Consider the following 16,474-nt stretch of genomic DNA (forward strand, 5'->3'; position numbering starts at 1 on the left):
CGTTAAGCTCACTGAAATTTTTACCCTATTTTATTAACTATAGGTAACATCTACTAATACACTATACAGAGCTTAATATAAACATAAATTAATCCAAAACAATATCAAAAGAGTGTACACAGCATTTTCAAAGTCTAAATTCCAAAGTAACAATCCACAAATACATTAAAATAATAAATATGGTTTGATTTTTGAGTGTAGTAAAATATTAATTAATAATTTAGTATATTTTGTTGTTTATTAGAAAATCAATAGATTAGCAATTTATCATCTTTTTATTATCTATTAGTAAATTAGTAATTTTTTGAATGAAATAATTTTTTAAGATAACTACTAAAAAAAATTAACGAGTCGCTTGTAAACTTATCGAGTCGAGTTGAACTTTGCTCGACTCAACTCATTAAAATAACATTTTTTTAGAGAAATATTAGCTGCACGTGTAATAATTTCTTTTAATAATTCATACCTGGGTAAAGGTTCTTCTATGATTTCTTTCTTTAATTTTGAGAGTAACTCCAAGAGTTGAGCTAAATTTTAGCCAACATGTTGTCTAACTGGTTGGGAGACATTCAGAAAATGAAAGGGAAAAGATTCTTCCCAAGCCACAATGAAATCCAGGAAGAAAGCAATTGTTTCCCATATATATAATTTTAAACAAAATTTGAGATTAAGTTTATACAATGTTATCATAAAAAAAACAGGCTGTGGGTCATCTCAAAACTAGTAATGGGTGGTTCCAATTTCATATGCCCAGAAATCTTTGGGGGTCATCTCAAAGGAAACAGATAAATTCAAATAGCCCAGAAGGCTGTGGGTCTGGTCTGGACTTACCAATTTTAGTGTACTATTTATGGATTTGGTTTTGTACCAAAACGGAAACACCAAAATCAATTTACTCCTCTAAAACCTTTTTTTAATGCAAATAAAGTGAATAAATTTATTAAAAATAAAAAAATATTCCAAATTATATTGAAGTTTAAAAACTAAACACATAACTAGATTTTTTTCTATAATTATTTACACAACAAACTAGTCACTCGAGGTCATTCGAGAATCATACAAGAAATAAGTTAAAATTCATCCAAGGAACTCAAAGAAATGATAGATACAAATAAATCTGACTGCATCAATAAATAAACCATAACATTAAATTAAGCTACTGAAAGATCACCGACGACTATAAATCAGAATCAAGCATCGTGAGAAAACTATATACGAACACAAATTGTGTATCTAAGTACAATATGATGGTCCAAAGAAAAGAAGATCAACGGAATAACAAATAAATGTTATCTTGATCAATCAATACGACGTTAAATCTAATCTTGAAAATACAATAAAACGACATAAAACATATCTTTATCTTTTTTTAAGACAAAAAACAGAAAAAAAAATATGTATCATGAAAATAAAATTATTAAAAATAAAAAAATATAAAGAAAATTAAATTTTATATATAAAAAATAAATAGAAAGTAAAAAATACATACCATCGATGATGACTAATATCAAAATTGATTTCGCGGCTTGTCAAACCAAAATAATAAAGAATGGAACGGCAGCTAATATGGTGGAAGGAAAAAAAACGCTAGGTTTTGGTTACTCGTCTAAAACATAAAATCGGTGAGAAATTGAAAATTAAATATTTTGATTTATTACTAAAGTGGAACTCACCAAACAAATCTATTTTACCAAAATCAAGTAAAATAAAATGTTAAAACTAAATTGGTCTGAACCAAATTAAAGTAGATTATTAAAAAAAAAAATTAGGCCTGAACGAACCGAATCAACTCCACCGGTTTTTTCTCTCGTTTTCACTCTAATATCTGGATAAATAAATAAATAAATTCTTTCAATCGCATATTATCTTTCCACTGTTTTCTTTCTTTCACCGACAGAGGCGGTACAATCGCTTTCACCGGCAATGGCGGCGATATCGTCATTCTTTCACCGGCAGTAGCAACGACGGTAAGGTACTTTATCATTCATATTTCTCTATTTTCCCCCATGACTTCAACATTCTGTGCCTCCATTGTTTTATTTTCAAAACCTTTATCCTAAAGCAATTCAATTTTTCAAACCCATAAAAAATCAGGGTTTTACTTTAATTCCTTCCTTCGAATTCACAAAATTCCTAATTTTACAATCCACAATCTCCATCAAACTTCAAAACCCCACCTTTTAAGCCATACCCATTTCACATATTCGTCTATAATTCTGAATTTATCATATTCTTTATGATATATAAACTTGTCATAAGTCTAGGAAAATTACTAAGTTGAAGATTAGTGAAAACAATTAATTTTTCCTTATTGGATTTAGATTATAAGAAGTTTCTATTTTTTATATTAACAAATAAAATGAGATTGTTCTGTCAGAAACAAACTATTATTGTATTATTCTTCAAATAAAAGGGAAATTTTTTAATTAATATGTACGATAAATTTGAGAAATTAATTTCTTTGTGATGTTGATCTAGTTCTGATTGGTGATACAGTAGGCTAGATGGTGAAGATATTCAACCACTTGTCTATGATAATGAAACTAGTATAGTCAAGATTTAGGTTTATTTTGATCATTCTTTTAAGTGATTCTAAGGTTTTGTCTTTAAATTTATCAAATTTTTTTTATCTTAAAGATTCATTTTGAGTTAAACTTCTCAAAATTGAATCGACACTATAGTTTATTTTTATATTTTTAAGGAAAATTTTAAGGGACTTTAATTTGGTTTCTATTTCTCGTCATTGTCTTGTTCTATGCGTGCTTTTTTGATCTCATGATTATAAAATTTTCTTGATCCAATGCCTATAACTTGTAGTTAGAGTGCTAATTATCTATTTATTTTTCATTTGCTAATTGTTCTCTATAACTCTTTATGTCGATATTGTTCAAGATTATAGAAAACACTACCTTAATCCTAAGCAGCATGAAAATCAAGGTGATGACTCCACATGAAAGGACATATATTGTATGTATCAATGGTTGCATTTTATCATTTCTAAATGCTTTTCAGCTTGCTTTTTATCATTATGTGTATTTTCATTTGATCATTTGAGTTGACAATTCAATTCACATAACAAAATCCACGTTCTTGCCATTAATTTGTATTAAATGAGTCATAAATTAAGGAAATTTGTTTATCCATCTAGAAACATGATTTGCTTAAACTAATTTGGTTAGCTGTACATTCGTGAGTGTAACAATTTTACTTGTGCACCGATTGTGTTAGAAGAATCTCCTGTAAGAAATTAAATAACTAAAGAGGTAAAAAAGATGATCCCAAAGCAATTTCATGTATTGGGCAAAGGCGCTGCTATAGTTTTTGGAGGATTTCTGACTCTCAATCTTGCTGCTACTGTTGCCATTGGTGCATTTCGCTCTGTAGCAGAAAGGAAACGGGTAATGACAATTCGCCAAGCCCCACCCTTTTCTTGTTTTGTTTTCTTTTCTGATGTTTTGCGAGTGTGAAAATTTGCAATTTCTCTCTCTGGGTTTTGTAGAAAAAATCTGCCTTGCCTTGTGGGATTTGTAAAGGGAAAGGATTTTACTTATGCAAGTTGTGCAATGGAAATGCTACAATAAATTGGTCACCTTTGTATGATCCTATTCATATTAACCCTTGTGTTTGCCCTACTTGTGATGGTAACAGGTTAGTCTTCTTTCTTGATTCATTTGCCATTCAATACTTTCTTCTTGGAGAGGCTTTTCACTTGGTTCTAAAGGTTTCTTTGGGATTATGACAGGGTGCAGCGCTGCTTAAACTGTCTTGGCAATGGTTATAGTTGACTACTACTTGATTTGTAAGAGTTTTAACTGTGAATTTTTCATCACTTTATGTTTCTGTATCCCATTTTGTAAGTGAATTTGTGGATATTTTATGTTTCTGTGTCCCATTTTGTTAGTGAATCTGTGACTGTTTTTTCAGTGAACTGCTAAATAATCATCTTCGTGAAGCTGTTTCAATTTGGCACATTTAAATATGGATCATACTTGAGAATTATAAATTTATAATTCAGGATGTTGATGATGTGGCTAGGTTTTTATTTAAGTTGAAACCACTTAAGTTGTTGATGAAGTACTATTGGTGTAATAATCATGGTTAGGGTATTGTTGATGAAACTTCTAAGATGGGGTAGATTGTTTTGCAAATGTTCAAGCTATATTTTCTTGACATTTAATAAAATTACAAAAACCGCATAATGTTTGCTGTGTTATGGATTTTTTGCATGACTAACAGAGAAAACCTTAGGATTGTTGGCACGAGCATTATTCCGAATTTTTTTGGGTGGAGCACTGTAGAGAGTGGTTATGGATGTGGTCGTGTCGGAGTTCCTTTGCTGGCTTCTCTGTTCCATTTGTTTTTATTTGAACACCTCTAGTCCTTCCAAGAACTCTGCTAATCTTCGAGTCCGAACCTCTTATTGAGTGATTTCACTGGAGTTTCTTGTCCACCTATCCATTTCCCTCATTATATAACCTTGTCATTCACACTATTTTAAATCAGATGCTATGTGAAAATGAAGATATCTAACTATAAATGTGCCCTTGCTTCATGAATAATGAAATTTAGAACACCTTGAATATCCAGTCTCCTTCAGGTTGGTTATATTTATCATGAACTTTATGGTATCCGAAAATAAACGTAGACATTGAAGTCTTCTTTTACTACTTTTCGTGAGTGATTGATATTCAGAATTTGATGAACTGTTTTATGTGATTGTGTCTCCACTCTCCAGTACAATGAATCGTTGCTGTTGTTGTTCACTGAAAATTTCAATTGCAATTACAAGTTCTGCAAGCTTGCTATCTGTCGATCTTAGTTTATCCTTTGCTAGAAGTTTTGCCAAGTTAATGTTTTTCGCATAGGAAGGGAGAGTGATAGGTGCTGAGAAATCCATTTCCCCTAGAAATATCATATAATTGGAATTGGATCTATAGCTCCTTCAAATGGAGTATTTCTCTCGGAGAATATATTGCGGGGAAGAATTTCATTCATTATTTGATGACGAGAAAAGTATAATCTATTTTAATTTCTCTGCATGTTCTATAACGTCAGTTTAGTTCGATCTAGCATGTTTGTGTATTTTGTAATGTGATGGTGCCTTGATGTAGTGCGCATCCCTATGGAACATACATTTTTGTATTATTTCTTGTATAAAATTTATATCCGGCGGCTGAAGGAAAGAATGGAATATTCTAGGTGAATTCAGTCCAATATTTGCCATAGCATCAGCTGTGAAGTTGCCTTCTCCTTAAACATGTACCACTCGAACACTCCGTGCCCTTGTAAGAATTTAATGTATGCTTTGGAGAATTGCATTATGAACATCATAACTCGAGTTAAGAATAGCATGCAATTCCGTGTTGTTCCCTGTCTTCGACGATAGTATTCGAGCTTCCATACCAAGTGCCTGCATCAAACCATCGTATAAATAGTTCATAATTTCGCATCGAGTTCCAAACAGATCCAACTGTTGCATGCAAAACCTGTCAACCAATGACCATGATGGTACCCCAATACACCACCTGCAGAGCGAATCATGTGAAAGAAATACCAGCTTCATCCGTATTGGTCTTGTTATATCAATACATACTTCTGGAATATGTTTGAATCTGACGACCGAAAAACTGAAATTGATTAATTTAAACTAAATGAATTCAGATTTGAATTTGGTTAATTTTGATTCGTCACTTATGTAATAGTCATTTCTAAGAAACAAATGAATATATTGATATATCGAAGAAAAGGGATTAAAATGAAATAAATGAAATCTTGAGACAATAAAGTGTTGTTACTTAAAATTTAATACTTAAAATTGAGATTTTTTTATATATTTTCCAACATTTCAAGGGTGTATTTTTCTGAAGTTTTTTGAATTTAATATACATTAAATATCACTTGACACATTTTTAAATTGTCATTTATATATATTTAAAAATATAATAATATAACATATTTTAAGAAAAATTAGAAATTAAATTATTTTTTAACATCGAAGTATTACGAGTACAATTTTGTTAAGTAAAAAATTATTTATACTGTGATAAACCGAAATTTTTTTGTAAGCGATGCCGTCAGCAAGTGGAATTAGTTATTCTCATTCTTGGTCGAATCACAAACGACACCAAATCGAATAGTTTAAAATTCGAAAAATAAAAATTCATCGAACCCAGCGTAACCACGTCAGCTTCCACCTTATGTATAAGATACACTCAACTTTTTCTCTAACACAATTTTGGAGCTCAAACAAAAAGGGAAGCTCGAAAGAGCTCTAAGAAGTAAGAAAGGCTGCCCTGCGCTCTCTATCTTCATTTCCTTTGTTTCTCTCTCTATTCAAATCCCTAATTACCAGATTTCAATTCTGTTAATATTTAAAAGAAGAAAAAAAAGCATAAAGACCGAATCTAGTGTAAAGGATCTTGGGACAATTTCTTGTAGTTGTGTTTCAATCTTGATAATTGATAAGGATACGTGTTGATTTCATCTCTTCTGGATGAAAAAAGATAGATTTGTGGGAAGATATACTGGTGGACATTTTCTCCAGTTTGTGTTTATCTTGGCACTATCTTTGTTTATGGGTTTTCTAGTTGGTTGTATGAAGGGAGCTTTTGCTCAAAGTGAAGAAATTGATTACAATAGGAGCATGAGACAGTTGTAGGATCATAATGAACAAACAGATGGAAAACCGCATCTAATTTTCAAAGGAGTTATAATTGCATAAAAGAACAATTTGCTGGCAGAGAATAATATTCATATACAGCTTAATTCTGCATTTTAAAAATATATGCCATTGATGAGATGCATTGCTGATGTTGGCTGTAGCTTGGCCTTTTAGCAACGCCACAGCATTGAACATTTGGTAGATTCATTCTGTTGTTTGTGCCACTGGTAGTTGATAGTGATTCTCATCTTTGTCATATATTCCAGTTCTAGAAGTGTGGGTTTTGTAAGGATAATAATAAAGAAGTGGTTACTGTTAAAAAAACTGATTGTGAACTAATTGTTAAACTTCCTGGAATTATAATGCAGTCCCAAAATTGTCTCTGCTACAACCATAACTATCTGCATCATTTCTCATTATATATTGATAACTACTTGGTCCAGATAATTTTTTTTTGGTGATGCCTGTCTGCTATTTCTAAAGCTCATCTAATGTTGTGAAAATTCTCATTTTTCCTTGGGATGTTATGTTTTGTACTTTTTAATCATTCACTTTCTGCCTTTTCAAAGGTCCGGTAACTTGGCATTTGTTTGGACATTAGAGATTTAAATATGCCAAAGGAGAGAAGAGATTGTTCCCTTTCTTCTGATAGGTGCAGGAGATCCCCCTTCTCCTGTCACCAATCATCACCCAAATTCCCTTCAGAAACTGAGCAAAATCTAAAGGAATGGGAATTTTAAAGTTTACTTTTCTCGACTGTCGAGAGATATTTGTTTCTGGTTCTTTGGAGAATTTTGTGATGTTCAGAGCTGTTTATTCGCCTATTCTTGCCAGGTTGCCATTTGATTTAAAATACTATTTATGATCTTTGGTAAAAATAAGGTAAGATACAGGAAATTTTATAGCATTGTACTGTTTTGAATAAATATTAAAATAGTTAAAAAACATAATAATTTACGGGAATGTATTTAAAATGTTACAATGTTGTTAGGAAAAGATTGTTTTTCTACTATTAATATGTTAATTCCTCTTTGATATCTTTTATATTAATTACATTTATATATCTATTAATAACATTTGTATAGATTTATAATTTAGTTTTACAATAATAGAAGTTAATCTCTTCCTCGTTGACATTATTTTATGTATTTTATTAAATTTTACTTTTATGTTAAAGGGCTTTTTCAGAATTTCCCGTATCCTTATGGCTTGGTATCAGGTCAAATAATAAGTGAACCTACGTGGGAGTTAATTATGTACTGTATTCGTATTAAAATTTTAATAATTTATATTTATTTTAAAAACGAGTTTTTTAAACAATTTAAAGAAAAACGGAGTTCTAGTTAATCGGCGATTTTATATAATTTTATTAATAATATTATTAGTATTTGATTTATTTATTTATTCAAATTATGTATTATATAAATTTATCATAATAATCATTTTAATTAAGATTTTTTAATAAAAATATTATCCCCCAAAAAAGATTTAAACATTTATTTAACTAGACTTTAACTTAAAAACATATTAATCGTTGTATAAGAAACAGGCATATTAGTTATTTTTATTCGCAAAGAATCACTTGGTAATAGTTTAAGAACATATTATTAAACAAAGACCCGATATAAAAATAACTGCTAAAATTACGTCTATTTTTATATTTAGGTGTTTAATTTTTTTTTGTTGGTTTAGGTGTGTAATTTCTAATGTTATTATTTAGGTGCATACATTGTAATGGCTTTTAAAAGATTCGTTAAAAATAAATAAATCAATCAATATTTGACACATGACTTGTTTTTTTATTTTCTTCATTTTTTTAAAAAATAAAATTTTTAATTTTTAAAAAATTCAAAATTTTCTTATTTTTCATAAAATGTCCAAAGACTTTCCATTCCAGCGCCAATTATCATTGCCACTGATGAACATCGACTCACTCGTCGATCACTAATCCACCGACCATCCACCGATCACCCATCCATCAATTGACGATGGTAGATTTAGGGATTTGAGTTTAGGGATTTTGGGGGTTTGAAGTCACGATTAGCGACGATCGATGGGTGGATAGGAGGTTATCGGTGGGTAGGTCGTTGGAGGGGGCGACAACGGCGGTGGACGGCCGATGAGTGGGGTGGGTGCTTTGCGATTAAGGATTTTGAGATTTTTTTGGAGATGTTAGAAACTTTTTTAATTTTTTTTTGAATAATAATAATAATTTAATTTGTTCAAATAAATTTTTAAAAATTTATAAAGGCGTCAAGTGTCACATTCTGAGTGGTTGACGGGATTTTTTTAACGTTTGTTACGGTCGAGGCACCTAAATGATAACATTGGGATCGATAGGCACCTAAATTGACAAAAGAAAGTTTAAATACCTAAGGAAGCGTTTGGTTCACAAAATGTAAGATTACTTTGGGAATAAGATTACTGAAATGTAACATTACTCTGGGAATATTATATTACCATGTTTGGTTTGTTAGCAGAAATGTAAAATTACAATGTTTGGTTAGAGGAATATAAGATTACTTGAATGAATATTTTACCAAATTATCTTTGTGATGTATATTCTTTTTAACAAGTTAAACTTTAATATTAAATTATAAATATTTGACTGAAAATTTATAAATATTTTAATTGTTACACTATCTAAGTTTAAAGAAAAATACATTTAACATGTAATTAATATAATTAGTATATCAAACTTATATTTTTAAATAATTTTCATATTTATTTATATAAAATGTAATATAATATGAAAAATATTATTGTGATGTTAAACAATGTTTTGTAATATTTTTATATAACAAATTAATGACAAAATATTTTTGGACTTGATTGAATTTGTTCAATGTTTTCAAAAATAATTCAAAGTCCATTAAACAATAATTTGAACACAAAATAGTTTTCTTGATAAGTATTATCGATTATGTTCTTATAGTATCGATACTACATGAACAATATTGATACTATTCATTTGATATCGATACCAAAGGTAAGAGAAGTATTGATACTCTCTTGATAATATAGATATTACTTGTTGTCTTCCAAAGTGTTCAAATTTCATAATGTAAAATTGGTACCGATACTTTAGGGGTACCGATACTACTTTACACACATATTCAATACTGTGAAACCCTAGTATCAATATTGGTCAAGCCTAACAGTCGTTAATGGCTAGTTCATTTAAATATTATAAAGGAAGTATCGATACTCATTTAAAGAGTACTGATACTCCTTGTGCTGGACAATTTTGTTTTACAAAAAAAATAATCTTAATGGCTCCAAAACATCCCCAGCGGTTTGAAACAGCCAAAAACACATTCTAACAAATAAAAAAAGTCAATGACACTTGAAGAAGGTTAAAATATCTATCCAAACAATAAAGATCAAGAGAAAAACACTTTCACTCTTTATTTTTTTTCCTTTTCTCTTATACATAAATGTTTGAGCTCATTGTAAATCTTTTAATTATTTTATTGTGAGCTTAATTATTGTAAGCACCTACCTTTGTGAGGTTTTTTTGTTTACATTTTTTATCCTTTATAAAAGGGAGTGGTTCTAGTTTAGCATTTGAAAACTAGGGAATTATAAATTTTACTCTTGAGCCTAAAAAAAAGAATAAATTAGTGGATTTTTTTAGAAAATCCTTAGTGTGGAGCTAAGGTTGTGGACTTAGACTTGGTTTAGAAGTCGAGCCAATATAAATCCTTGTGCAAATTGTCTATATTTCCTTACTCCATACCCAACTTTTTTAAAGGCCAATTCATCCCTCTTGACTTATTTCGGTTGTTTCATAGAGCCTTAATAATCCTAACAATTGATAGAGATTGACTCATTATAAGGTTTAACAACCTTAAGATGATATTTGAAGAGCTCTATCAATTTCCATCTAAACCAAGAAGATGACTTCAACCTATGGCTCATACTACCTTGAAGACCCCTACTCTATCACAAGGTCTCCCTACTTTAATGGTCAAACTACTCGTATTGCAAGAATAGGATGATGATGTTTATTCAAGTCATCGATCTTTCAGTTTGGGATGTAATAACCGACGATTCTCCCACCCTTCCAAGAAATCGATCGGAGTGGACAAGTGAAGATAAAAAGCTAGCCTAACTCAATGCTAAAACCATGCACATCCTCTTTTATGATCTTGACTCAAACGAATATAGTAGAGTATCTTCTTGCTCTAATGCTAAGGAGATTTGGGATAAATTGGAGGTGACTCATGAAGGGACAAGCCAAGTGAAGAAGTAAGTCCAAAGTTGGCATTCTCACACTCTCCTATGAGAACTTCAAGATGAAGTCTGATGAAGACATAAAGACGATGTCCAATCGATTCACTTCCGTCACATATCCAAGTAATAAAGATCAAGAGAAAAACTCTTTAATTCTTTATTTTCTCTTTTCTTTTGTACATAAGTGTTTGAGCTCATTGCAAATCTTTTAATTGTTTTATTGTGAGCTTAATTATCGTAAACACATACCTTTGTGATGTTTTCTTGTTTACATTTCTATCCTTTGTAAAAGGGGAGAGGTTTTAGCCTTTAAAAAACTAGGGAATTGTAAATGTTACTCTTGAGTCTAGAAAAAGAAAGAACAAATTAACAAATTTGTTAGAAAATTCTTAGTGTAGAGCTAAGATGGTGGATATATACTTGATTTAGAAGTCGAGCAACTATAAATATCTGTGCAGATTGTTTATTTTTCCTTAATCCATACCCAAAATTTTTAAAGACCATTTCACCTCCCTTCTTGGCTTATTTCGGTTGTTTCATAAAACCTCAATAATCTTAACATATGGTCTTGAGTGGACATATATTATTTTTCAATGGATAAGATCTATTTTTTAATAACTCATAATTATATATTGTTTTAAATTATTACATTTTTTTTTACAATAATAACATTTTCACCTCATGAAATTGTAAAATGATTAATATATTAAATATTAAAAATATAAAATAATTTTAACTACTCAAATTTGTTAATATTTTATTAAATATTAAAAACCTCAATAATTTTAACTTTTTTATATTATTATTATTGTTAAATTTTACACTTTTGAGTAAAGCACAAAGAATAAAAATTGAGAATGATCCATATGAAAAGAATTAATTATTTGAGGGGTATTTTTGTTTAAAGCAGTGAAAATTGTTCATTACCTAAGAATTTGGAGGTAATGACATTCCTGCCATTTTAACAAAAAAATGCTACTATTGGTAATAAGTTATTATTTGGTAATGATCTTTTTCGTGGATCAAATGCGCAAATACAATTCCGTAAAGGATTATTTTCCTTGATAATGAAATTTTTCGAGAACTAAAAGTCCCTAAATGAAAAAAAATATAGTTTGGTCAATTTTTTATAGGGGTAAATTATACTATTGATCACCTAACTATTGTCCCTTTTCATTTTGACTATTATTTTTGAAATTTTGTCAATCAGGTCATCCATCTATTTAAACGCATTCAATCAAGTCAATTTTCGTTAACAATTAACATAAGTAATAACGTGGCAATTAATAAAATTGGTATAATTACACATTTGGTTATTAATATTTATGTATTCTATCAATTTAGTCATAATTTAATTTAATTCAATAAATTTAATCCTCTAATCATTTGATGACAGGTTTCATCATTGGGTTAAAGGAAAAATAACTTTAAAAAATTGAGAGGTAAAGGAATTAAACTCATGTCCAAGCAACTAAGGGAAGTTAAGCAAGCAATGCCACTGAGCCAAACCTTCGTTTGTGATTTGGTTTACATAATTTTGTATAAAATATATTATGATTATTTCCAAAAAAAAATAAAGAAAGAAAAAATCTTTATTTATGGACTTAAACATAAGCAAATTATGTGATTAGGGACTTTAATTTTAAATTAATGCAAAAATAAAAATATTATATTTTTAGACAAAATTTAATATTTCTTCTTTTTCATGATTACAATTAAAAGATTAAAATTTTTACATTTGAGTTGAAAAATATTTTCCAAGTGCACCTTTTATCCAACAATTATAAGTTTATAAATTATAAAATAAACACACCATATGATAACAAATAAATGTTAAAAATATAATTTTGGCTAAAAATTAATTTTCAAATTCAAAAATTAAAATTTGTAACATTTACTTTTGAGTTAAAGAAATGTGTATAAAACATATTTTTTTCCTTTTAAATATTATCGTTTAATATTTTTTATAAATTTAAAAATATTTTTTAAAAATAATGATGAATGTGTTAATTTAAATGGCTAAAATTTAAAGATAATTGTTTATACATTCTATTTAAAAAAATTAATTTACTTTTATTTTTAGTTTTGTATTAATTTGAGATTATTTTAAGGTTAATGGTTTAAATTTAAAGATAATAATTATTTTTTTCTCAGTGGCCACAATATATTTTATACAAAATTATATAAATCAATTTATAAATGAAGATTTGACTTGGTGGCATTGCTCACTTAGCTTTAACCAATCTTTTGGACGTTAGTTTGATTCCCGCCCTTCTCATCTCTTTAAAAGTTATTTTTCTTTATTATGTATAAATATTGATAATCAAATATATAATTATATCAATGTTATTAAGGCTTAAACAAACATATACTTAGGTGTAAAGCTGTGGACAATCATAGCCATCTTGTCTTTGCCAATTGCCATATTTGCCTCACATTTATTATCTTTTTCCCCTTCTCTTCTGTTTCAATTTCCTCTTGAAAAGAAAATTAATAGGAAAATCAGATCCTTTTAGCCTCAACACATAGTTTGATCTCAGCGAGTCTTTAACATACTGAAACACAAGGAAAAACATTTCTGGGACTTCTGTAAATCTTTTTCGGCAAACTTTTTTTTTTTTTTGTGTCAACGAGAAGAAAAAAAAGATGGGGACAGGAGAAGAGCTCTGGGAATCAAAATGGGTGTCATAGCGATATAACCAATGTAATTTTAAATGTATATGATCTAACTGCCATCAATAATTACTTTTATTGGGTTGGTTTCGGGATTTTCCACTCCGGTATTCAAGGCTTGTTATCGTTTCTGCATTCTCTTTGTTTTCTTTTAATATTGGATTTGTCTGTTTCTTTGTATGTTTTGGGATGTGGGTATTGATTATTTTAGCTTCTCATTGCATTTGGTTTATCTTGATAGGAAATGGATATGGGTTTCCTGATATTCGTTTTAAATGATTTTTACTTGATTATCTCTATTATGCAGCTCCAGTCTGTTCTGAATCTTCATGAGACTGAAGCTAAGGTCGCTGAGTTACGCAATAAATTTAGGGGTCAAACTGTTATGCTTGGGGTTGATGACATGGACATTTTTAAGGGGATCAGCCTGAAGCTTTTGGCCATGGAACAATTGCTCATGCAACATACTGAGAATACAGGTGAAGTTGTTTTGGTTCAAATTGCAAATCCTTTAAGAGGCCGGGGAAGAGATGTACAAGAGATCCAGTCTGAAACTTATGCTACAGTGAGGAGAATTAATAATGCTTTTGGAAGACCGGTGTATGATCCGGTGGTTTTGATTGATGCCCCTCTCCAGTTTTACAAACGGATTGCTTTCTACGTTATCGCTGAAGATTAATATTCATTTAGGTTTTCATTTGGGAAAGAAAGGTTCTTTTTGGTGGGGGCGGGGGGTGGGGTAATTTGAACCATAATAATGTATGAATTGTGGATAAATGAGATCTTTTGATGTTTGCTTAGATCTTTTTATGAACTAATGAATTCATCGTCCAATTTTACAGTGGTTTTTGTTGGTTTATTTGCGTGTGTAAAATTCTACAGTAGTTTTTTCACTGTATGATGTTTGAAAAGTTGTGTATGCATGAGGCAATGCGTTTCTATTTTAGCAAGATTTTGTAGGTCTTAAAATTTCAACATTTTACTTTTGGTCTTAAAGTTTTCTCAGTTTCTACTTCTGGTATATGTTATTCGGATTGGTTGAATATAGATTGTGGTGAATGACTCAAAGTTCCATTTAGTTAGATTTAAGATTAGGCATTGTTGGTAGATGGTACTGGGCAGGATTGAAATGTATCGAATCTTGAAGAACTTGTAGCAGACTCGAAATTAAACAGCTTATTGCTAGATACTTCATTTCCATTTAGTCGTTTCAATATGAAATCACGTTGTTGAGGGCTTTTGGCTAAATACTTCCTATGTTGTTAATCCTTTTCTATTTCAGGAAACTGAACTATTATCTCAATATTTATGTACAATTCATAATAAAGAGTATGGGTTTGGGGCACATGACTTTCCAATTAGTGGAGTTTTTGAAGTAGAGCCAAAGAGCTGCCCTGGTTTTATCTACCGATGTTCCATCTCATTGGGATTCATACACATGCCTTTCTCTGAATTCAGAGCATTGATCGAGAGTGTAGCTTCTGAGTATCATGGAGATACCTATCACCTCATCTCCAAGAACTGTAATCACTTTACAGAAGACATGGTTCATAGATTGACCGGCAAACATATCCCCAGATGGGTAAACCGGCTGGCTCGGCTAGGTTTGTTGATCCTTCCAGTTGTTTATCAAATTATGTGTATGCATATATATGTGTGTATGCATATATATGTGTGTGCAGTCATTCAATTTATCTTATCTTTCTTGTTCAAATTATCCATAACATTTGATGACATCAATGATTTTCTCTTCCTTACATTATACCATACCCTGGTTCTAGGACCCATTGGAAGGCAAACAACCGCTAAGTTAGGCTTAGATTGTTATATAGTCTGGTTTTCGCCCTCCATAGTTGGCAATTTCTTCTAGAAATAAACGACACAGTAAAAAGCATTAAGTTTATGATTTGTCCAAAATGTAGGTTATTTTTGCAGCTGTCTGCTTCCTGAAAGCCTTCAAGTAACCACAGTGAAGCAGTTGCCTGAATACCACGAAATCGGTATGCTTCCTGTCTCTACTTCAGTCTTTGAAAAGCTGAATCTTCCATTTACTCGACTCAAATTTCTCATTATGATCATATTTGGGACTTTCTTCTGCTTCTTTTGGCCGTCTTACTTCCAGAAGAAGAAACTGAATCTCTCTCGACAGCCAGCCCTGGGGACTCAATAGAAATGGATGATACAGATCCGGAGAAGCAGTTGCTCTCACCAAAAGAGGGACCTTTGGATATATCTTTCATTAAAGAAGCCCAAACGTATGACTGCAGGGGGGCTTAAAAAGGAGAGCTTACATTCCATGACTTTCGTTTGAATGTTGTAATTAGATTTCTAGTATTCTTTCCATTTTTGGGGCTTCCTCATTTATTTTTCTCCTGTTCATTATTTAAGCAGAAGACTTCGGAGCTGGAAATGTAGTTTGTTGTTGAAGCTCTGTGTGAGTGGTTATACATTAAACTTTTGGATGCCAAATGGCGTAGCAGATAATTTCTTGTGAGCATTTCTGATGGAAAGTTGAACATTTCAAAATTAGGTATTTTGCATCAGTTGAATAATAGTTGGAAGAAATTACAGGTGGTTTTCCCAACCTTCATCAACAGCGGCTCATTCCCCAACCTTGCCAACGATGCACCTCTCGAGCCACTTGAAATTCTCGGGGGAATTGTTTTTCTCCAACTTGTTCTCCAGAGGTCTCTCAGTTCATCGCATTATTTGCCCAGTTCATGTTACAAACTCAAACCATAATCGAGCACATTATAAATGACCAGCTTCCGAATGGAATAATGGGTGTCAGTCCCTTATAATCTAATATAGTTTGGATAGATAGTTCTACCTTTACGAAAATGCTCCTCCATGACTGTCAATAACAAGAACTCAGTACATCAATAATTCTATTGACGCCAGATA

The 16,474-nt window shown here is 30.6% G+C and overlaps 2 protein-coding genes across 2 annotated transcripts; both read left to right on the forward strand.

Moving 5' to 3' along the window:
* Window positions 1-1,887: 1,887 nt before the first annotated feature.
* LOC120198907 (protein BUNDLE SHEATH DEFECTIVE 2, chloroplastic-like) lies at window positions 1,888-3,898 on the forward strand. Its single transcript, XM_039200150.1, has 4 exons — window positions 1,888-1,972; window positions 3,229-3,398; window positions 3,500-3,648; window positions 3,743-3,898. Exons 2-4 carry the CDS (start codon window positions 3,273-3,275, stop codon window positions 3,783-3,785), a joined length of 318 nt encoding a protein of 105 aa, XP_039056081.1. The 5' UTR covers window positions 1,888-1,972; window positions 3,229-3,272; the 3' UTR covers window positions 3,786-3,898.
* A 9,916-nt stretch (window positions 3,899-13,814) lies between these two features.
* On the forward strand, window positions 13,815-16,097 carry LOC120198902. The gene is made up of 4 exons (XM_039200145.1): window positions 13,815-14,231; window positions 14,853-15,174; window positions 15,493-15,570; window positions 15,693-16,097. Exons 1-4 carry the CDS (start codon window positions 13,815-13,817, stop codon window positions 15,845-15,847), a joined length of 972 nt encoding a protein of 323 aa, XP_039056076.1. The 3' UTR covers window positions 15,848-16,097.
* The last annotated feature ends 377 nt before the right edge of the window (window positions 16,098-16,474 follow it).

Source organism: Hibiscus syriacus, unplaced genomic scaffold (assembly GCF_006381635.1).
Source record: "Hibiscus syriacus cultivar Baekdansim isolate YM2019G1 unplaced genomic scaffold, ASM638163v2 tig00004995_pilon, whole genome shotgun sequence".
Classification (NCBI taxonomy): domain Eukaryota; kingdom Viridiplantae; phylum Streptophyta; class Magnoliopsida; order Malvales; family Malvaceae; genus Hibiscus; species Hibiscus syriacus.